This window comes from Mus caroli, chromosome 1 (genome assembly GCF_900094665.2).
Source record: "Mus caroli chromosome 1, CAROLI_EIJ_v1.1, whole genome shotgun sequence".
In the NCBI taxonomy this organism is placed as follows: domain Eukaryota; kingdom Metazoa; phylum Chordata; class Mammalia; order Rodentia; family Muridae; genus Mus; species Mus caroli.
Window position 1 is genome coordinate 146,026,302 of NC_034570.1, and position 24,800 is coordinate 146,051,101.

Consider the following 24,800-nt stretch of genomic DNA (forward strand, 5'->3'; position numbering starts at 1 on the left):
GACAGTGTACTCACATATATAAAATAAATCTTAAAAAAATTCTTCTAGTTTCAGACAAAAGCAAATGTGGGCAAAAGATTTAGTCCTCCAAAGAATACATAAATGACTAACAAGCCTAGGAGAAATTGAAATGATTAGTTATTAGGAAAATGCAAATTAAAAGAATAACAAAATATCTGACATCCACTTGGATGGATTTAACAGAACCCTCGTACATTACTGGTAGTAATGGAAAGTGGTATAACCTCTATAGAAAACAATAAGGTATTTGTCTATAAAGTTAAACATGCCCCGAGCCTGCACTCCTGAGTTCCATTTCTGGCCCCAATAAGAAGGAAAGAACTCACTGGCCTAAGTCACCCATACAGGTGTTTTCTGACCACTATCTGTGAGCCACAGCGAACACATGCCCATGGCCCCCAGTATAATAATATGAATAAACAAACAAATAAAAAATGATAACTTAGAAGAAGCAAAATATTTATGAATGGATGAATGGATAAACAAACTGTGGTATGTGTGTGAAATGACGTACTGAATAATGCCACAACATGAATGGATGTTGAAAACATGCTAAGTGAAGAAGTCATATACAAATACATATATACATGTTCACAATGAAGATTTCAGTTACATGAACCATCTAGAATAGGTATATCTATAGAGATAGAAATAAGACAGTAGTGGTCAACAGCTGGAGCAATAGAAATCTGTGACTGAGCTTCCCTGTAGGACGATACAATGTTTAGGTAGACTGTGCAGCAATGCTGAGTGCTTATAGTGAAATAGTTCACTTGGAGGTCAAGGAAATGGCTTAGTGTAAGCAAGCATGAGGAAGTGAGTTTGCACCATATAAAAGCAGGCATGGTCCTAGCTGCTTATAATTTAGTGCTGCACCATGGAGCCAGGTGAGCCTGGCCTGCTCACTAACCAGCAGTCTAGCAAAACAACTAGCTTCAAGTTCAGAGAGCAACCTGGCCTAAGGGAATAAAGCAGAGAATAAGAAAGACACCTGTCATCCTCTTCTGGCCTTTGTATATGCTACATGCTGGGTATACCTGTACACATGCATACAACACACACATACATGCACAGAGAAAGAATGTTAATCTATGCAATTCTGTGAAGCTTAAATGTTTAAATGGTTTACCACTCACAGATTTGCTGTAACATTCCACAGTTATCTAATTCTGTCTAGTTAACATCTATGGTCATAGTTTTAGGATACAAATATTTATGATCCATATTTCTACATAAGAAAATTGTCATGAACAAGAAAATATAATGCATAATCATGAAATATATATATATGTATATATATACATATATACACATATATACACATATACTTAGAAAGACTATGTTCTACTTGATAGCATCATACAAAATGCTTCTAATTAATATGACTGTTTATGTTGGTCAGTTTTTATTGTCAACTTGACATAACTAGAGTCACCTGGGAAGAGGTATTCCCAATTGAGAAACTGCTTGTGACTATGACTCTGGGAGACTGTCTTGACTGATGAGTGATGTGAGAGGGCCCAGCCCATGGTGGGCAGTACCATTCCTAGGCAGGTGAGCCTGGGCTGTAAAAGAAGGCCAGGCACAAAGTGAGCCAGTAAGCAGCGTTCCTCTATGGTTTCTACTATAGGTTCCTGCCTTTAGTTAGGGCTCTGGCAACTCTTAATGACAGACTGTGACTTGAAAGTATAAGCCAAATAAACCCTTTTATTCCCAGCTTGCTTTTGGTCAGAGTATTTTAACAAAGCAACAGAGATCCAAACTAAAACAATGATATTTAACGAAAACATCCTTGAAATGTACACTTCATGAGAAACGATTTTTACAAATTGTCATCATCGGTGGCAGCAGCTAAAGCAGCAACAACAAACGCTGACGACATTCAGTAAGCTAAGTGCTAAAGAAATGGCATTTGAATAAAAGCAAAAGACTACATTTGCTAATGAACTGATTTACTTTCAAAATGTTTCAAAGACACACAGCAGTCTTAACGGTTAATAGTCAAGCTATTTACTCAAGAACACAAACTTTGAACTATACAGTCTCTAAAAGGTAAGAGCACCAGTTTACAAAATATAACTTTCTGGCACAATCTCCCCAGCAGGTAGGCTGAGAATTAAATTACAACATTTTTTGCTAGACAAGATTAAAACAAATCCCAAGAAATTACAAAATAAGATGAGTTACTATAATTTCTATTTAAGAATAAGAATGTCACCCCTGTGAATAATGGGTTCATATAATAATAAAAGCTATATACTGTTCCATTCTAAATTCTCACATAGATTTATAATAAGTTCATAGTGAAAGGATAGCTAACATTCTTTAGGCAGCTGTCTTGGACTAAGTGATGTTGTGTTGCTTGCTGTGCATAATTTTATTAATTTTCACAGCAAAAAACATACTTTTTTTTTAACAGAAGATACATGAAGAAACAGAGTTAAATCAAGTCCCCTGTCTAAGGACACAGGGATTTAATCTTGGTAATTCAGCTTCAGAGCTGGCTGCACTTGTATATAAGTCACATACAAATCACCACATGTCTGCTAACTGAAAACAAAAACCAATGACCCAAACAGAAGCCTATTCTAAACCTTACAACTATATCCTCACTGCATTGGATCAAGCCGCTGGACCTATTTTATGTTGTCGTTCCAGGTCCTTATCCACTGTTGAGATTTATCACAAAGCAGTGCCTGCACTTTACACTCCTGTCCAGACACGCTCAGCACTGTCTTCTAACAGTAATCTTTAATGTTTCTGTAAATTAAATCATATACTGTGTACTTTCGTGTTTGGCTTCTTTTATTTACTGTAAAATGGTTAACTTCATGTTCCATAACCCTCGCTCATAAGCTCCCATCTGTGTCCCTGCATGTGGCCACACTTCATTCTTCTCCCTTCTTCACACCATCCCATTAGGTAAAAACATCTCTTATGCTGTTGACAGAACATTTGGGTTGTACAGTTACTAATGTTCTCGAGAATGTTTTCTTGTAGCTATGTGTCCTCACTTCTGTTACTAGAGACGGATAATAGGTTAGTACACAGCCAGCTTTGGTAAACAGTGCCAAGCAGTTCTCTGAGGTGCTAGGCCTATCTTTCATTTCCACATTAGCCCACGATTGCCACTGTACAGGGCAATGCCCCTCATGGACACAGGTCAGTCAGTGGCTATGTGAGCAGTCTCTAAGAGGCTACTATTATAAGCAACATGGCACAAAGGAATTTCTTTGTATTGTAGCCTCCTAGGTTGTAAGGTAAATTTATAAAAAATAAATTAAAATTGATTTAACATTTTACATATACAAGAGATTTCAACAATCAACAGTCTTGCCATTAATTTACAAGTGCTTATTTTACACCCTTATATCTGCTGCAAATGTTAAATAGAAAGTGAAATCTGGCATATTTTGATTATTTCAAATTGAGCAAAGGTTAATAGAAGAAAAACTAAAAAACAAAAATCCGTACAGGAAAATATCATTTTCATGAAACTAAAACTCTGAGATAGGAGACTTTTCTGGCAAATTATTGAACAGTAGGCCATGTCCCCTTGAGAGACCACAGCAATTATGCACATAATTTTTTATGTGAATGCGCAAAGAAAAGAGCCGTGCTTGTACATGCATTACTACTGCTGCGTGTCCCTCTGCCTCTCCACACTGCTATCTCCTCAGTACCCGAGGGGAGATAAATAAAGATAGACAGCTGGCTTTTTTATCTGTTTACCCTCCCCCTCACCAATACACATGGAAATCAAACAAAGAAAGGGCTGTGAGGCTAGAACTTAATGCACAATGCTAGATGTATAAATTGTATGCATTAAGAAATCAAACCGTCACAATATTATAGTCTATGCTTACTAAAACCTCAGCTAAAAAATAAAACACAAACAAAACCCCTTTCCATTTAATTCACATGAAAAGAGAGCCATCTGCTTCTTTCCTTGTCTTACTTAAGCTCTTAAGGACTGATTTCTCCTGGCTTTTCAGTACTGAGGACGGAACTCAGGAGTCCATTTATGACAGGCAAGCATTCAGCTACTGAGCTACACAACTCACTCCCCCGCACCCCAACACCACTCCTCCTCCTCCTCCTCCTCCTCCTCCTCCTCCTCCTTCTTCTTCTTTATTTTGTCTGAAGACTCATGGGAACCAAGGGCAGTCATGAGACACATAAAAGTGACTTGTGGGTTGACTGGGAGATGGCGCAGTGAGCAAAGAGCTTATGGTGCAAGTGAGAGGCTCTGAGTTTGAGTGTAAGGGATTCACATGAAAGCAAGATATAACACAGATCTATAATCCCTATGATCCAGCAACAAGATGGCAGGCGGAGATAGGAGAACCTTGGAAGCTTGTAGGCCAGCTTGCCTGGCACAGCAGAGGTAAACAATAAAGAAATCCTGCCTCAAAACAAGATGGAGTGATGCCTGATGTGGTCCTTATCCTTTACCTGTGCAGGGGCATGTGACTGTGCTTACATTTACATTTATTTTTACAAAATACATACATATGCACACACACACACACACACACACACACACACCAGATTTTAGAGCTACTTAGGGGGCTGGAGAGACGGCTCAGCAATTAAGAGCACTGATTGCTCTTCCAGAGGTCCTGAGTTCAATTCCCAGCAACCACATGGTGGCTCACAACCATCTGTAATGGGATCTGATGCCGTCTTCTAGTGTGTCTGAAGACAGCTACAGTGTACTTATATACATAATAAATAATTCTCTAAAAAAAAAAAAAGCTACTTAGGGATGAACAAATAAAAATAAATTCTCAAGAATCCTGTAAGTTTAAGGTACTGAGTTCATTGAATAGATGAGGAAACTGTTTTAGAAAAGAACAGCTGTCCATACGACCAACTAACAGCCAAGGATGGAGCTGTAGCTGAGGCTCAGGCAGGATTATGTCCTTCCCGTGGCAGCTGGCTTGACAGTCTAGGTGAACGTTGGAACTGTAGAATTTTCATATATTTTATACAAGTAAACTATAACTACCCTATATACACAGAAACAGATTACAAAATTATCATAAGTCACAAATATTAATTTGTATGCTATGGGTGCATAATACTTTTTTAGCAACTGATAGGAAGGAGAACTCTCAAAGTGTTGGTTGTGAGTAATGGCTGAGCTGTCTCTCTATCCAGAGAACTAGTAACACAATGAAAACATACTGTCAATAGGAGAGTTCGTGTAAAAGCCCTTGCAACTAGGGTTATAACTTTATAATGTAAAACAGGCAATGCTGAGGAGAATGCTTGCAAGAAATAATAAAGTTCTGTACATCATTTAACCTCAACTGGTTTTCTCTTCTATCCATTCAGACTTCCTCAATACTTGTTAAACTCCTATTATGCTCCATGTAGTGTTCCAGTACAGAGACAAAAGCCCAGGCATCGAGGTGTTTAGGACCAAGTCCAAATATTGCTCATACACTAGTGGGAGCAGACATGAGTACGGGATGCACTGTCATGCCACAAGCATCTCAAGAAAGCTAATGTAAGCTGAAGGGATAGGAAATACAGAAGAGACTATTTTGGTGTAGGGTGATCACAGAAGGTCTCACTGAAAAGACAGCACTGAATAGAGATCTAAGTGAAGGGAAGGAATAAGACAAATAGACACCCTGGGAAAGAGCTCCTTAGGCAACACATGTGTTCAAAGAAAAGTAAATACAACTGAGTGAACTCAGGGGAGAAACACAGGATAGGAAATATCAAACAACTCAAGTGCAATATCCTTGAAGGCCTTGTTTACTAGGGTGGGGGAGGGGCTGAGGAAAAGGAGAACCAGGGAAAGAAAACCACTGCCCACAGACTTGTGGTTAGAAGAGCGCTACAGGGAATGCATACTGTTATACAGTAAACACAAATGACTCTTGAGACAAAGACAGTACTAATGGAAGAAGTGATAAGTGATAAAACTCAAACAGTATGAAAACACAGCAATAAGATTTCTTGATATGAAATATCAAATATGAAACATGAAAGATGTTGTTTGGAGTCTAAGTGTTAGCCAAAGGTCATGTGTGCTGTTCCCCAGCTTGTAGTTTACTGGGAGGGAGAGACTTTAAGAGGTCAGGTTCAGTGAGCAACTTGACTCTCTAATACTGTGATCACCATGAAGTTCTGCCTTGCCACAGGCCTGAAGTATCAGGGTCAAGTGATCAAGGACTAAAATGTTTACAACCATGAGCCAAAATAAATCTTTTTTTTTTTTTGCCTTGATGATTTTAGCTAACATGGTGGTAAATAGGGACTTTTGAGCTTTATCTGGGTACTTAAAAAAAAAAAAAAATCAAGGGTCATTTTGTCTATTTAATGGGAAATACCTATTAGATAGCCAAACAGTCAATTAGATCTTTTTCAGAGGAGAGTGAATATATACTTGCGAGTCATTAGCATATAGATAGTACTTGTAGCCATAAGCTTGAATAATTTGCCTAGATAGAAAATTAACATAGAAAGTAGAAACATGAGAACTGAATATACTGGAACTATCCAACATTTCTTCCTTTTTTTGGTTTTGATTTTTCGAGACAGGGTTTCTCTGTGTAGCTCTGGCTGTCCTGGAGCTCACTCTGTAGACCAGGCTGGCCTCAAACTCAGAAATCCGCCTGCCTCTGCTTCCCGAGTGCTGGGATTAAAGGCGTGCGCCACCACACCCGTCCGTCTATCCAACATTTCAATGCCACAAAGAACTCTATGACTTGGGAAAGAAACTAGGAAAGAAATCCTAAAGAAATTTAATAGGAAAAACAGGTGGGACATTTGAAGGTTTTTCATTGTGATAAGGTGAAATGCTACTGAAGGGCTGCTCAAATTCTTAGGCAGGCTTTGTAAGACTACCTGTTGCTTGACACTATATTATTTCTTAAAGCTGGGACTATAGTTGCTCTTATAGAAATCCCTTTTTAATTTCTTTGGGTGTGGGTTTGTTTTATTTTTTGAGATAGGACCTCATTTATCCCAGGCTAGCCTCAAACACACTCATACACTATGTAGCTGAGGAAATTCTTGAACTCCTGATCTTTGTACCTCTCCTTCCTAAATGCTGGGATTACAGGTTTATGCTACTACACCTGGTTTTATGCAGTACTGGAGACTGAACACAAGACTTCACACATGCTAGGCAAGCATTATCACCTAAGCTCCAACCCCAATCCTACATTTAGATTTCACTGACTTGAAAACTACATAGCTAAGCCTCTAAAGACTGCATGCAGAGCAGGTATAAGCAGATTCTGGGGAAATGTGAGGAGTCTCTATAATAAGCAGAATAAATAAGGGTTAGTGAATGAACTTTGTAGCATATTTATCTTCATCTATAACAAAGAAAACAAGTTCTTATATTAATTACACTTTTTACTTAGTGTGTGTTTGTGTGCATGTATGCATGTGCGAATATACCATGTCATACACAAAGATGTCAGGGGACAATTTCTGGGAGTCAGATTTCTTCTTCTAACATGAAGGGGTCAAAAAATAAGTAGACTGAATAACAAGCCTCTTTAGCCAGTGAGCCATCTTCCTGGCCCAGGGTTACGTTCTTAATAACTGAACTCTAAAACTCCTTACATTAAAGACTAGAAAATGATACTAAATAGACATCAATGTTCTACAAAATTATATCCCAAAGGAAAAATAAACAAATGTCTAAAACCACCCCACAAACTTCTTACAGTGATTTTGATAGATATGCTTGAGTCTTTACAGAAGGACAGAATATGACATAAACATTATAAGAACAAATGAGTTAAAAGGTAAGAATTACCTGCAAACACAAGGGTAATATTCAGCACAATGAATATTCCACAAAATAGGCCAACTCTAAAAGTAGTCCATGCTGGTGCAGGCTGTGGACAGAAAACAGAACTCTGAGTAAAAGACGACAGCAAGCACATGGCATGTGTGCTGCAGTAGAGTAACTTAGTGGCATAAACCTCAAAGCTGTACAAGGACAATATATTTTATTATGCTAACCTTTGTAACTCTGAAGCAGAGGATGATTCCCACACCACCATCCTATTACTAGCATAGGGACACTATTGAGTTCTTTTACAGAAATCTGAATCGTGGGGTTGGGGGATGTTCATTCAGTTACGTACTTGCTGTGTTGGCATAAGGACATGAGTTGGATACCCAAAACCCACATAAAAAGCCAGGCAGATCCCACATAAAAGGCTGGCACAGTGCATGTTTGTAATCCCAGTGCCAGGCAGGTAAAGGCAGACAGATTCCTGGACCTCTCTGGACAGTGAACCCAGACAAATTAGTGAGCTCCTGGTTCACTGACTCTGTTGCCAAAAACAAGGTGGAAAATGACTACAGAACACACCCAGTGTCCACCTCTGGTCAATACGCACGCACACACATATCAAAACTCTGATTACTCGTCACAAGAACTATCTGTATTGTCAGTTTCAGAATGAAAGTGTCTAGAAGGAAGACAGTAACTTTTCTTAAAAGCTACTTTAGTTTCAAACCTTGCACACTACATTCTAATACAAAAGGATGTCTATCATCCATCTAGAATGTTAGGACCAGCCGGTACAGTGAACCCATACAGTGACTGCCCTGTCTTTAGACAACACCCTCCCTGATGTCCCTCGCTTTCTCACAGGGTACTTTGCCTCCCCACCGGATAACCACTTCATGTTTTCTCCCTAAACACATTCTTAAACACTTTCATTTTTTAAATTAATTTTCTTATTTTAAGGTTTTATACTCATATCAATGATATAATAAGCTATATACACTTAAAGTACAATTTCTATGTTTGTTCTTCTGGTGCTTTTATAGTTTTTCCTCTATCTTTCAGTCACTTTGGCTATGATGTGCTTATGGTTTTGTTCAAATACTGTTATACTGAACACACTGGCATACAAGGAATTGCACAAATACTAGATTTAAAGTATATAATGATAAGATTTTTACAAGATTTAGCACATGTGGATATTAATAAAATCATAACCACAATGAAGACAATCAAAGATAGTATACTGAGCAAGGCATGGTGATACATGTTTATATTACCAGAACTCCAGAGCTAAGGGTAAGGGCATCAGGTGTTCAAGGACAGTTTTGGCTATATAGTGAGTCTGAGGTTAGCCTGGGCTATAGGAAACCTTGTCTCAAAAAAGAAAAAACAAAAACAAAAACAAAAAAACAAAACAAGTACAGGAAAGTGAACAAAAGCAAACTGCTAACACATTCACTGCCCTACAGGCTTCCCTATGCCCCCTTGTTTTCTTTCCTTCCTGCCCAAAACCCACTCCACACGACACCACCTGGATTGGCAACCAGTGATTGGCTTTCTCTCTTTTCTTTTAAAAATTTTACTTACTTTTATCTTATGTCCATTAGTACTTTCCCTGAGCATATATCTGTGTGTTTCTGATCCCTTGGAGATGGAGTTATAGACAGCTGGGAGCTGCCATGTGGGTGCTGGGAATTGAACCTGGGTCTACTAGAATAACAGCCAGTGCTCTTAACCACTGACCCATTTCTCTAGTCCGATTTGCTTTTTTTTTTTTCATTATTCACTAGTTTACATTTTTTAGAGTATTAAGTAAATGGAGTCACATATAGTATATACTTTTTAAAAATCTGCCTTCTTTTTCTCTCTTGATTATCTTTTCAGGTTGAATAGTAATGAATTGTTCAGATATTACACAATTGTTTATCCATTTATCTACTGATGGGCATGAGTTGTTTACAGCTTTGGCTATTATGAATAAAGGTGCTATGAAAACTTATATACAAGTCTTTATGTGGATATACACTTGCATTTGTCTTAGATAAATACCTAGGAATACAACAGCCAGTCATGTGGTAGATGTACATTTAACTGTTTAGGAAACTCCTCAACTGAATGCTAATGGGTGATATCATTTTACTCCATCAGCAGCAGAGGAGATGGGATTCTGTTCCTCTGAGCAAGGTGTGAGTATCCCTTTGTGGTTTCAGTCTGCACATCTTGACAGCGCTGACTGAGCAACCTTTCCTGCTCCTGTTTTCTGCCTGCACAGCACTGATGACATTCAGGTTATTTGCTCACTACTGAGTATTGGAGTTCTCCATGTGTTCTTAGTAAAATATGTGGTTTATCAGATAGGTTTTATAAATATTTTCTCCTAGTTGGATACTCTTCATTCTCCTTAACAGAGTCTACTGAAGATATGTTTGTAACTTTGAGGAGGTGCTTTGATGTAATTTCTAAGAAGCCTTTGTGTCTCCCAAAGTTGCCATGACTTGTCTCCTAATTTTCTTTTAAAACTTTGTAGTTTTAGGTTTACTTTAGGTCCGTGTTTTCATTTTGCATAGGGAATCCAATTGCCCAGGCTATCTGTTGAGCACTTTATTCTTCCTCTACTGGCATGCTTTATGTCTGTACTGAAAACTAGCTGTATAAATATATTCATCTATTTTTAGATTTTATCCCATTCCACTGAAGTATCTGTCTATCATAGCCCTACCTTGATTACTTTTTAATAGGTTTTTATACCAGGTAGTGCTAATATGGCAACCTTCTAATTTGTTCCACAGATATACTGGCTACTCAAGGGCCTTTGCATTTCCATGCATTTTAAAACTAACTTACCAGTCTACACACACACACACACACACACACACACACACACACACCCTCACAGAGTTTTTTAGATGGATTATTCTGTATATCCAAAATTAAGAAATGGCTTCCTAAAAGAACTGAGCTTACCCATATACCCACAACTCAATCTACCTTTCATTTAAACGATCTGTCGTATATTTCAGCAATGTTCTGTAATTTCTAACATAAAAGACTTTCACATCTTTTGCCAAGACTATTACTACACATTTCTTACTTCTGTGGCATTACTGGGGAAGTCTGTTACTGTCAATTGTACTTGATGTGCAGTCACACTCGGTCCTTTGTAAACTGACACTGTACTCTGCGGGCTCGCTACGCCCTGATTAGCTGTAGCACCTATACGGATCATTCCATTTTCTACAGAGATCCCAAATCACTGATAACAAACAAACATAACAGCAAAACAACAAAACCTCTAGCACCTTTACGTCTTTCTTTCTAACCTGAATGCCTTTTCTGACCTTTTCTGACCTTACCACATTGGCTATAATCACTGGGAAAACGTTCAATGACAGTCCTAAGACTGAATATACAATTTGTTCCTGGTCTTATAAGGGAAGTCTCAGTGTTTTTCTATTAAGTATAGCATTAATTCTAATTTTTCATACATGCTGGTTATTATATATAAACTCTTCATTATTAATTTTAATACATTGTTATCACACAAAATACTCTATGATAAAAATTATTTTAATTATTGAGACATGTTTGAGACAGAGCTATGACTTAAATGCTATATAAACAGCATTTATTGAATCCCCTCACCCTCCTCTTTTACAGGGGGCATAGCTGTTGTTTTGGAAACCCAGTACATCTACATCTCCCATATCATTAACAACAACAAAAAGCCTCATCCCAGCTGAAAATATCAAGGAGCAAGTATGTCTAAGAAGAAGCAGGGCTGGGAGCTGGGGGCAGCACCAAGAGAAAGGGGCAAGGCTCTATAATTGATTACTGTAGGAAGGCTCACATTGACTTTTTCCTTCTCTCCTTTCTTTCCTTTCCTCCTCCCCTTTTCTTTCCTTGACATGGGGTCTTATTATGTAACCCAGGCTGGCCCTAAACTAATGGTTATCCTGCCTTAGCCTCCCAAACACAGGAATAAAACACGTGTGTCACCATGCCTGGATCCTAGAATCAATTTCTTTTTTTTAATGAGAATAGTAGCAACTACTTACAAAATCTTTTAAGGTAATGATACCAGGCAACAGCGATATTGTGTTATTAAATATGCAAAAGGAAACAAAGCCCTGGAAGTGAGGTTAGTACCTGAGCAGCTCCCAATGGAGGGACCCGTAACCGCTTCATAGCCTTTTGTCTGTCACCATCTTCAAGTTCATTGGTGACCACAGCCTAAAAGAGAAATGATCAAGTTTTTTATAAGTTATTATGTGTATAATGTCTTGATAGCCTCTTGAAAAGTATACTGATAAGCAAAAGAAAAGACCTTAAATAAGAGCATAGGTACTCAGGCTAGAGAGATGGCTAAGTGGTTAAGAGCACTGACTGTTCTTCCAGAGCTCCTGAGTTCAATTCCCAGCAACCATCTGTTGGTTTACAACCATCTGTAATGGGATCTGATACCCTCTTCTGGTATCTGAAGACAGCTACAGTATACTCATATAAATAAAATAAATCTTAAAAAAAATAAATAAAAAAAGCATAGGTACTCTAAGCCAGCAATTTACAAAAGCCCGCAGGACAAAAATGGTGAATTACTTCTTTAAAATACACACAAGAATTCTCAACTGAGGAAACTTGAATGTCCGAGAAGCACCTAAGAAATGTTCAACATTCTTAGTCATCAGAGAAATGTAAATCAAAATGACCCTGAGATTCCACCTCACACCAGTCAGAATGGCTAAGATCAAAAACTCAGGTGACAGCAGGAGCTGGTGAGATGTGGAGAAAGAGGAACACTCCTCCATTGCTGGTGGGATTGCAAGGTGGTACAACCACTCTGGAAATAAATCTGGCGGTTCCTCAGAAAATTGGACATAGTACCCAGCTATACCACTCCTGGCCATATAACCAGAAGATGCTCTAACATGTAATAAGGACACATGCTCCACTATGTTCGTAGCGGCCTTATTTATAATAGCCAGAAGCTGGAAACAACCCAGATGTCCCTCCACGGAGGAATGGATACAGAAAATGTGGTACATTTAAAGACTGGAATACTACAATACAATGACTTCATGAAATTCGCAGGCAAATGGATGGATCTAGAAAATATCATCCTGAATGAGGTAACTCAGTCACAAAAGAACACACATGGTATGCATCACTGATATGTGGATATTAGGCAAGAGTAATGTCGCAAGGTAGCCGTTACTGATCTTACTTCAAGTCTAATAGGTTTGGAGATTAAACCTTTTCTCAGCTGTGCTGTTCATATTGACAAGCTTCCATCTATAAAGCTTCATTGTGACTTTCACAAACATAATCTTCCCACATACTAGGAACTACTGGACATTTATTTGACATAGGCAAAATTATTTGGAATAATAAAACAGGAACTTTTCCTGAAGTTGTAATTTATATGTATGGCTTCTTTTTCATGTTTCATCTAGGCTTCTAGAAGTATAGTAAACTTGGTTTGTTAAATTGTGAAGGCACTAGAATTACATGAACATACCACCTTAAATAAAGGCCAGTTCTGTAAGATTACATTGCTATTTGTAAAGTTATGCCTTCGCAGCATTTCCAATGCTGTTGGACTTCATGTCCCCAACCTAGCTTGGTGAGGGTTGTAACTGTTTCCAAGTACTTGTACACTGGAAGTTTGAATGTGTAACAATATTTAATGTAATTAGAGAGTCCCTCCTGTTGCAGGGTTTAAGAAAACTGGCCCATTATTATGGTCATGTGATTTTTCTGTACTGTTAAACTTCATTGTAATAAAATGACACACACACACACACACACACAAAAAAAACCCCGCACACACAACGGAAACTGAACATATATGGCAAGCAAGCAGGTGTTGTACCTCAGTCTCAGAAATGAGCTGGTTAATTTTCTTGCATGTATAAAATGGGGCCACCTCTACATGAATCACTCGCCAATCTGCTCCACGAGATGTTTCCAGGATCTTGTCATGCTTTTTAAGGATTTTCCGAAACCCTGTAAAATTCAGATTCTATAGGAAGAAAGGAGAAATACAATCATCATTAAAGGAGATCAAAGCAGGGAAGCAGCAGTGATGACCGAGCACACTGAGCCTTCCCAGATGCACTGCCACACTGCTGGCGGGGGTCAGCTCCCTGGGCGTGGGTTCTCATTTCTCTTCCAAGTAAATGAATGAAACTCCTAAGTTCCAAACATTTTTATTTCCAACTTTCCCACATAAAACCATTTCAAAATGGGTTGTTGTACTGCTTTGGCCAAGAGTCCTTTCAGAAAATGTCTTGAATTCATCATTCACTTAATCCATTTAATTCTTTTTTTGAGGGCTGTTTCTTCTCTCTCTCTCTCTCTCTCTCTCTCTCTCTCTCTCTCTCTCTCCTTCCCTCGCTCCCTTCTTCTCTATCTCTCCTTCACTCTCTCCCTCCTCCCCCCTCAGTGGTAAAGAAGAGATTTTCACTGCTATAGGCATGAACTACAGACTCCTATCTAGTTCTCTCAACTTTCACTTTCTTTCCATTCATCTCAGCTTAGGGATGTAAGTGAGAAGGAGAGGCCAGAGGAAAGGCAGAAAGGACCACTGCACTGGCAGTGACAAGGGTGGAAACTTCACCTTCCTTCAACTTCTACAAAATCAAGAGACTGCATTTTTCTAAACCCCAGTCACTTGTGCTCATCATCTGAAATGGTAGGAAAGCATGGATTGAGGGTCTAGATTAGATCTACGTGAGGTCATCTGTATCTGCTCAGGGTTCTTGCTCATTTGTTAGAATCTATTCCTCGTACCATAATGCATCATGAAACTGGTGTGTGTGTGTGTGTGTGTGTGTGTGTGTGTGTGTGTGTGTGTGTGTGTGTTTGCATGCAGTGTAGTATATGTCCATGCATGTGTGTAGATTTCCCCATCTTTCCTTTTTTCTTCAGATGGGGTCTTTGATGAACAGACTGGCCAGCCAATACTTGCCAGGGATCCTCTTGCCTCCCCGCCCCCAACCTGGGATTATAGGCCTTTTTACATAAGTCAGTTCTTTCTGTTTTCATGAAAAACACTACCCCAGCCCTAGATATGGCTTTATATTTCCCTTTCTTCCTCATTTTCAAACAAATATATTCTTGAGGCTGAAGAGATTGCTCAGTGGTAAAAGTATATGTGGTGTTCTTGCCGAGTACTGGATTCAATCCCAGAACCTACATCTGACAGTTATAACTGCCTGTAACTCAGATCTGATGCTCTCTTTAGTATGGATGGATACTGCATGCATTCAACATACATACAGATAACCAGACACACACACACACACACACACACACACACACACACACATATTTTTAAATAGGAATATTTTCTTACAGAATTAATAGAACAGAATTTTTAAAATGTCCACGTATTTGTATTTATGATAAGTGCACAGTGGGCGTGTCTGGTACCCTGAGAGGCCATTAGATCCCTCTGGGAGAGCAGCACACGCTCCTAAGCACTGGGTCATCTGTCCAGCTCTACAACAGAACTTCTATAGTTATTAGAGACGGCTCTTTGTTGTTGCAGAAATCCCACTGGATTACTAGTACCTACATGGTGGCTTACAAATGTCTGTGCTTTGTCCTTGTTTTTTTTTTGCTTGTTTGTTTTGTTTTGTTTTAATAATTGTTCAACATGAAAAGTTGCTGAAATATGGATATTTTCTATTACTTTATTTTTATTTTCTGTATATGTGTTTATGTAGCTGTGTGACAGAAAAGGTCAACAGTTAACAGATTTGTGAAGCTCCTGATATGGCTACTGGGAAATGAACTCAGGCTCCCTAGAAAAGCAGCAAGTACTCTGACTAGTTGAGCACTATATTAATACTAAATTACAAACCTGTGGAAAACCATTTTGTTTCTGTTCATATTTAGTTATTGATATGATTTTTTTAAGAATTAAATTATAAAGCTATGGGGAAAAATGTCAAAAAGGGGCCTAGGTGTGTGGCTGATTAACCAGGCACTCAGAAGGCCAAATCAGGAGGCATTCAAGTTTCCGATCAGCCTGGAGAATCGAACAAAAACAAAGGAATTCATCATTTATTTCTCTCACATTATTACTTTTCTGCTGAATTATATCTCAATTGGGTTCTTCTTTGAATGTTAAAACATTAAGTCATCAAAGAAAATTATGAAATTGATAGGAAAGGTACACACTTAGGTCACTGTAGATATGGATTTCAAGTACCTTGTATTTAAAAATTCCAACACTTGCTGGACAGTGATGGGGCATACCGTTAATCCCAACAGAGGCAGGCAGATCTCTGTGAGTTTGAGGCCAGCCTGGTCTAACAGAAGTACTTCAGGACAGCCAGGGCTACACAAAGAAACCCTGTCTCTAAAAACGAAACAAACCAACTAACCAAACAATCCAACATTATAAAGGAAACCTTGTTCTGTATTACTTTGAGATAGTCTTAAAGCCTACACAAGCTGTTTTCAACTCCCTGTGTATCTGTGGATGGCCTTGATTCTCTTGCTTCCATCTGGCATGTGCCACCACACCCAGTTTTATGCAGACCCAACCCAGGGCTTCATGCATGAGAGACAAGTAAGTATTCAATAAAGCAAGCTGCATCACTGTCACCACAGGTAAACATCTTTCGTGGAACTTTTACTTTTCAGATGTCTTGTTGTCCTACAATGTGCAAACTGTAAGTTATAACCAGAGAATAAAATGCAAAGTGGTACATCAGACTCTGAGATATAAATGTTTATTATTGAAAACCTGTTTTGTAATGATAACAAATTACAAATGCATGAATTAGGAATTATTTTAGCATATATGGATGTTCAAACTTTTCATACTAAGTTTAAAAATTTGATATAACAGGCTAGATTTTTAGCCTTTGAATATAGCTAGCATAATCTAACTTAATTTTTTGATATAGTTACTTTAAAATTGGAATTGTTTTAGTGGCAAACTAAAAAGTGAAGCTTTTTTGTTTTATTATGGCAAGCTGCAAAAATGTTAGCTGTCCAGTTGCTTTTCTTTTGTTTTATTAATGCCTGTTGCAGAAAGATCCAATACTTTTCTGAACTTTACCTATTGGTTAGGAATATAAAGACTTACATAATCAACATTGTGACAGACATTTATTTTTGTTCATCAAAGAGTTTAAATATGAAGCAAACTGCTGTCTTTGATTCAAGATACCCTTTAGTACTACATAAATGATTTTTTTTTAAAACTAAGTGTGTATGTGTGTGGGGCTCAAAGTTGATTTGAGTATCCTCTACACTTGCTATCCACTTGATATTGCTGAGGCTGGTTGTCTTGCTGAGCCAAGAGCTCTTTGCTTCTGCTAGTCTGGCTAACCATATTCTCTAGGAAATTCCTGTCTGCCTCCTATATGTCAGAATTACAGGGGGCTGTCATGCCTGCCTAGCTTTTATATGGACTCAGGAACCTGGCCTCCAGTGTTTGGACTTGAATGGCAAATGCTATATCTGTTGAGCCACTCCTTTAAAAGATTGTACTATATATAAACACGCGTGCACATGCACACGCACGCACACACACACACACACACACTGCTTAAAAAACAAGTCTTATTAATAGTTTTAATTCTTCTAATACATGGTTGTTGGTTTTTGTTTTTCTTTCCACAAAGACATCTAAATTCCAAGAACCCCAAGAATAAAGATGATTTCAATCTTTAGAGGATTCGGTATAGACCAAGGTAATTCTACTTACTGGAATCTTATTTTACAATGCCATTCTGTAGGATAAGACTAAGCACCTGATAGTTCTGCAGCAGGATGAGACTGAGGTAGAACTCGCTGAAGGCCAGCTTAAGGTCTTTAATATTCCTATGTTGGACACGCTCCTCGTGGGACAGGTGGAACACTGGCTTTCTGCGCTGTCGCAATGTTGTGACACCACTGTTTTCTTTCTGCACATCCAGTGATGACTGAAGCTCATTCTGAAGTGTAGCAAACCTGCGCTGAGCCTCTGCCAGCTTCTCTATAAGGAAAGAGCATTATCCAAACAGGTTAAAGATATATAATGCAATAAAATGCCCATACATATAAAGCTTTTTAGAAGTCTAAAAATAAAGTGTATTCATCTACTAATCTTGTCTTATAAAAGTGATAAAAACACTCAATTTTGATCAATTTTATTTTATTGAATTCTAAATTTTTCTTGTTTATACTAATTTGGTTGCCTAGAATTTCTAGGGAAAACATCATACAAGATATGCAGAATATGATAAGAGAAAGCATTTTGGCCCAAAACTTGTGCATTCTACCTCAAGCTTCCCTCCCTGGGAAGTCGTTTCTGCATCTTTTCTTTTCATAGATAAGACAATGTAGAGTCACTAAGAGTGAAAACATGAAAGAGTATGAATTTGGAAAACAGTTCTCAGTAAGTTAAACATGGAATTTACCATGTGATCAGCAACAATGATCCTAGGTATACATCTAACAGCACTGAACATAAAGTACCTACATACAACCTTGATACAGAAATAAACACGTCCCCCATCACCCCAAGTCTATCAGTTGATGAATGGGTAAACAAAGGTAGTGTGCTGTATATACAAACATATATACAGAATGCAGTCTCAGCCATACAGAAAGTCCATCTCAGACTCCACTTCCATGAACTGCCCAGCACAAGGACACCACAGAAACACAAGCACATGAGCAGCAGGGAAGGAGAGCAGTGGAGTGAGTGCCAGCAGGACTAAGGGTGACAAGAATGCTCTGGATTTAGATAGGGATGATTTACAACACTGTGACTATCCTTAAATTACACATTCTAAGAGAGCAAACATTGGGGCTAAAGATACAGCCCAGTTAGTAAAGGCTTGCCTTGCATGCATGAGGCCCTGGGATTTATCCCCAGCACTTGAATAAATAAATAACAAAACTGATTGTGTGTGTGTGTGTTGTGTATCTTATTTTAAAAGAGCCATGTAAGATAGATTTCTGAAGGTCCAGCAAGGGCTAGAAGCCTTGCTGCCAAACCTGACAACCAGAGTTCAATATCCAAGACCCATATGGTGGGAAAAAGAACTCCTCCAAATTATCCTGTGACCGCCACAAACCCACTGAGGTACATACTGGTTCTGCAGCTTCATACACAAACAGGACTGGATTAGAGCTTGAGTCTATGCTTGCTGTGTCACCGAACCTCGCCACTTCTCTACAAGTTTTCCAAAACCACCCTAAAACCAACACACTGTGTGTTAAAAATTAGACTCTTTCTGGATAGGAGCGTCTTTGTTAGACCAGATAGTTGTACCTCCGTAGAAGAACTGGTTTCATGACCCCAAATCTGCAAGTGTTTCTACCAGATGGAGTAATACTTACTTTACAGGTGACCCACACAAACGTCCATATACTTCAAGTCACCTTTCAGCTATTTATATTTACACAACTCTGGGTCACAATCAGATGGGAGTATGTAGGTGAATATGGGGTTTTCAAAATATCTAGCGGGCTGGTGAGATGGCTCAGTAGGTAAGAGCACCTGATTGCTCTTCCAAAGGTCCGAAGTTCAAATCCCAGCAACCACATGGTGGCTCACAACCACCCGTAATGAGATCTGATGCCCTCTTCTGGTGCATCTGAAGACAGCTACAGTGTACTTACATATAATAAATAAACAAAATATCTAGCAACATTAGAAGCTTTCTTAACATGTAGTGACCAAAATTTAATTCAAAATCAAGCAAGACAATGAAGCAGTAGTTAGTTTGATAGTACTCATCCAGGGTGCATTGCGCAACTTCATTTGAGCCTTGTGAACACACAAATGCACTCAGCTCTAAACCAAGACTACTTATATATTATGAAATACAGGTTTTTTTCTGTATATACAAGGTTTCCTGCTCCTTGAATCACAATGGTGGAATTACAGGAAAGACTTTCAGTTATTTTCCTACCACCATCCCTCTAAGTATCGTGTAAGTATCAAAATAGTGTCTATTTAGGTTGTATTGTTCGAATGTTCGATTTCATAGGTTGCTATGATCTCCTTCTGTCATAGACACACGAGTATGTAGGTGCAGCAAGTAAAGACAAAATCCTTTACTATCTCCTCAGCATCACTGCTGATGTCTACAGAAGTACAACCATCAATTTTTAAAAATGTTTATATTTTTGAAATTAAAATATAATTACATTGTTTTCCCCTCCCCTTTCCTCCCTCCTACTCTTCCCACATACACCCTTTCTACCTTAAATTCATGGCCTCTATTTCTTTAACCATTGATAGAGCTGTCTGTCTGTCTGTCTACCTATCTTCCTAAATATATAAATATAACCTATTCATCACGAACATTATTTCCTAAAGCCAGTGCTGTATATGTACATGAACATTATCTTACACTCTTTATTATATTGTGAGTGTGCACACTTGAAGGACAGAGGAAAAATCTGTGGAGCTGGTTCTCTTCTTCCACTCCTATGTGAGGAGTAAGACTCGACCTAAGGTCCTGAGGCTTGCATTGCTAAGTGACAGGTGCTGAGGCACCTTACTAGTCCTAGAAACATCCACATTATAAGTTAAACTTAAAATAATGCTATACACTAGAGCTAGTATTTATTTGAGAGATTATGAGTAATGTTTTTATTTCAGGGTGAGACACTCTCTGTCATGGAAGTGGCTGAATTTGAACAGAAGAGGTAAGGCACAGACAGCCGTGCTGCAGCCTGCTACAGAACAGGGTATGCAGGAGAGACACTCTTGCAGGACTTACTTTTAAAAACTGTGACAGTGTGAAAAAAAAAATCTCAGTTTAACTGAAAATCAATCTTTAGCTGTGGAAACCATGAAGCCAGTTAAATTAAAACAACCTAATACTGACCATGCAGGAAGCTAAAATAAGCTACTATAATACTAAAAGTATTTCCTTGTGTTGTCTGAAACTCTTTATTTAATCCCCAAACTTAAAAACTGCTACATGACAAAAGATCTTGTTTTATCTGCTGCTATTAAAAATGAATAGTTCATGGGTAAAAACATATGGTTATGAAATTACTAAAATTTTCTTATCAAATCATGCTGCTTCTTAAAAAACTTATGGACTTTGTAATGACCAATAAAAAAATCATTTCTTACTGGCATTTGGACAACCCAAAGTTTGCAATTCGTTAGATGAAACATCTATTCTGACACAATATAATTGTTTCTTTATGCAAGTATGTTTAAAAAGGAAGTATATGTGAAGAATTATTCTTTTGCCACCCTTTAGGAAAGGTGGATATCACTTTAGAGTTGCTATCACAATATCAAGGGTGATATCAGGATATCACCTAACATTTCCATTCACAAGTGGAGCTTTTTACAGTGAAAATATGGTACCAGCATCTGTATAGATGGTACTGGAGCAACACTGAAAGCTGCTGGTACACTGAGCACACACAGTTACTCAGTACTTCACAGGGAGGCACCCGCAGCCCAGAGGCACTACTACCAGGTAGACGATGTGTTTTGTGATATCAGAAAAATCATTAACTTCATTAAAAGCTGCCTGAATAGGAGCTGATTTTAGAACCTTTGCTTGGAAGTTTTTCTAAACAGTTAACAGCTAGACTAGGGTTAAAGAAGCTTCTTTAGGGAATAAAATCGTCATAAGAGACACGGAGGGAGGGAAATGAGTGGGAGAGGAGTGGGGCGGGGAGTGGGGAGGGGAATGGAGGGATTCAGAATCAGCTGTGGGGAGGGACAGGAGGGATGGCCGGATGGCCATGAGAATGAATGGGAATCTGCATCTGGCAGGGTGGGGAGGCGGGGGACATCTCCAGGACAAGACAGAGACCTAGATAAGAGAGGCACTGAGGAAGCAATGGGCGCGTCCTTAGCTGTGACTCACAGCATTGGGGATATGGAACTTGAGGCCACCTCCTGCAGCCAGGCAGGAACCCTAAGAGAAACACCAACCCACCCACAAAACTTTCATCCCAAAATTTATCCTGTCTATAAGAAATGCAGGGACAGGGGATGGAGCAGAGACTGAGGGAATGGCCAACCAATGACTGGCCCAACTTGAGACCCATCCCATGGGCAAGCACCAGGCCCTGATACTACTAATGATACTCTGTTATGCTTGCAGCTAGGAATCTAGCATGGCTGTCTTTTGAGAGGCTCTACCCAGCAGCTAACTCGAACAGATGCAGATGCCCACAGCCAAACAGTGGAAGGAGCTTAGAGACTCTTAAGGAAGAATAGGAGGAAGGATTGTGGGCCCAGGAGGGGATAGGAACCCCAAAGGATGACCAACATAGTCAACTAACCTGGACCCTTGAGGCTCTCAGAGTCTGAACCACCAACCAAAGGATACACGGACTGGACCTAGGTCTCCCAGTATATATGTAGCAGATGTGCAGCTTGGTCTTCATGTAGGTTCTGAACAACTGGAACAGGGGGTGGGGAGCAGGGGCCGATCCCAAAAGATGTTGCCTGTACATGGGATATGTTCTTCAAGCTTGGCTGCTTTGTCTGCCTTCAATGGGAGAAGTGCCTAGTCTCACAGAGACTAGTGTCAGGGTTGGGGGATACCCTGGGGGCCCCCACACACTCAGAGGCAGATGGGGGAAGGAATTGTGGGAGAGGGTAACTGGGAGGGGGGCAGTGAGTAGGATGTAAAGTAGATAAGTTAAAAAAAAAAAGGGGGAATGCATGTACTTGAGGCTACAAACACAGCCTGGATGGGCACAAGATAGCCAGAGACAGATGAACAAGTAAGTACGTGGTGGAGAGGTTGGAGAGACAGAGAAGAGCAAAGATTTATGTACTATGAAGAGAGGCTGAACTGGAAACACAACAGCAGTGAAGAACAGCCTGACAGGAGTAGTCTGTGCTACTATCCAAGGCCATGGTGATGTCTGGGCCCATGATGCCACAGAGGGCCATGTCTGGGTCCATGGCCTTGCCATGTGTCAATGTCTGTGGCTTTTACCACCAAAGTTCCATGTAGACGTCAGTAGTCTGGGCTGCCACCTGGAGCCAAGTTGCTGTCTTAATGCTGAGCTAAACTTACCCTAATGGCATGAGCATGGGAGAGCTGGACCAGGCCCCTGCCTGGGCAGTGCAGAAGTGGCCCTGACAGCATGGGTGTGGGAGAGATTGTCAGCCCCTCACTGTAGTGGCTTGGTGTGAGATGGCAGGTACCAAGACTTGACTCTTAGATGAGGTGGCCCTGCCCCTTACCTGAGCAAAGAGGGAGAGCTGGCTCTGGTGGCATGGATGCAGGAGAGCTGGAGGGCTAACCAACTAACTCAGCTACCATGCAGGCCCAGATCCAGGGTGATGAGTTGGCCCACCTCAGCATCTACCCATCTATGAGCTGCTGGAGCATGTAAAGAGGCCAGTCCTGCAGATCCAAAGTTACAGGGTCTCCATGACACAGGGCGACAACAGGATAGCTGAGGAGTCCCAGTGAGGATCCAATATTGAAAGTGTAGCAGAAGCCAGAGGCCTCAAAAAGACCAGTAACTCATTGAATAAACATTTGCAAGTAAAGATGTGTGGACAGAAGGCAGTACTGTGGGACACATCCCACATGAGAAGTTGGTTGTTTTTTAATTTTTTGTTTTCTTCCAGGAGGGGGGGTTGCAAGGGTAGAGGGTTCATATGGAGGGACTGGGAGATGAGGAGGATTGGGGTACATAACGTGAAATTCACAAAGAATCAATAAAAAGGTTTTGAAAAGCTTCTTTGGAAGCATTTACAGAAAATATCTTTAAGTGTTTAACTGAAAATAACTTTCCCAGCTATGTAAATGAAGAGTTATAACTGATCATTTGAAATGTCTGGAAACAGTTGTAAGGACTTTAAATTTTGGTTATAAAATAACTATGTTGTTTTACACACTAAGAAGAGGAAATAGATACAATGTCCTACCCCCAAGTCAGAAGCCATTTGTAACTGACGCTGGGAAAAGGAAAAATCTGTTTTCTCCAATGGAGAATCAACCACAATGATAACAACACACAACACACAATGGTGTATCAACCACACTCCAGGACAGGCTCCAGGCTAACACAAAACATACTCCATGTTTTCTTGTGTGCTTTTTGTTTTGCTTTGTTTTGGTATTTTTGACTTATTGGGTGTTTTGTCTGTTTTCCTTTCCTTTCCTTCTTTCTTTTTTTCCCTTTCTCTCTCTCTCCCTTTCTTTCTCTCTTTCTTTCTCCCTTTCATCTTTCTTTCTTTCTTTCTTTCTTTTTTTGAGACAGAGACAGATAGACAAACATTTGTTATTTTTTTGAAACAGGGTCTTTCTCTATGTAGTCTTGGCTGTCCTGGAGATTGTTATGTAGACTAGGCTGGAAGAATTCATATTTTTAAAGTATCACTAAACTAATTTTGGTTTGAGATTAAGAAAATTTTCTAACAATGTCTAGGATAGCCCTTATAAAAGTGCTACCATTGTTTATTACACATTTAATGTGAAACAAGTCATTGTCATTGTTGACAATTATAAGGTCACTATAAATTATCATTAAAGACAATTAGAAACTGTTGACAAGTGCTGAAAAATTTTGAGGCTGCTCTATTTCCTACAGTATCAAAGAATGAGCCAAGACTCAATTATTTAGGAAAGGCAAGCAAGCACCCTCTTCTCATTAGCATGTGGGTCTGTCTTCATCCTTCCTAAGTGGGAAATGACTCAAAGTATTGTTTTAAAATCTACTTATTATTTATTACCAGCAAATGTGTTATCTGTCATCAAATTTTACATATCTTAAGTCAAGAAAAAATTTGGGAGATAAAAAGATATCATGAGTAGAAAAAGTTCTAAGTTCTGATTTATAATATGAATACAATAGAAATGCTTGTTATAGTGTATTGTTTAGAGAATGAGATGAAAACTGTATGTGCGCCCAGCCGGAGGACAGAGACCTGCCCTGCAGAGAGCGCCATCTTGGCTCAGGGACTCCGCCGAACTTAGTCTACAGGTTAGAGTGAGGACCACAGAGGCAGACAACTTCTGGGACAGGCGGGAGCCACAGAGCCGCTGAG

General features: G+C 39.3%; 1 protein-coding gene across 1 annotated transcript in view; it reads right to left on the reverse strand.

Moving 5' to 3' along the window:
* The window catches only part of Xpr1 (xenotropic and polytropic retrovirus receptor 1), a 144,880-nt gene that overhangs the window by 42,396 nt on the left and 77,684 nt on the right, over positions 1-24,800 (reverse strand). The window contains exons 4-7 of the mRNA XM_021176967.2: positions 17,566-17,789; positions 13,665-13,814; positions 11,942-12,025; positions 7,811-7,892 (exon numbers count right to left, since the gene is read on the reverse strand). Of these exons, the coding sequence (XP_021032626.1) occupies positions 7,811-7,892; positions 11,942-12,025; positions 13,665-13,814; positions 17,566-17,789 (540 nt within the window). The remainder of the gene's footprint in view (positions 1-7,810; positions 7,893-11,941; positions 12,026-13,664; positions 13,815-17,565; positions 17,790-24,800) is intronic.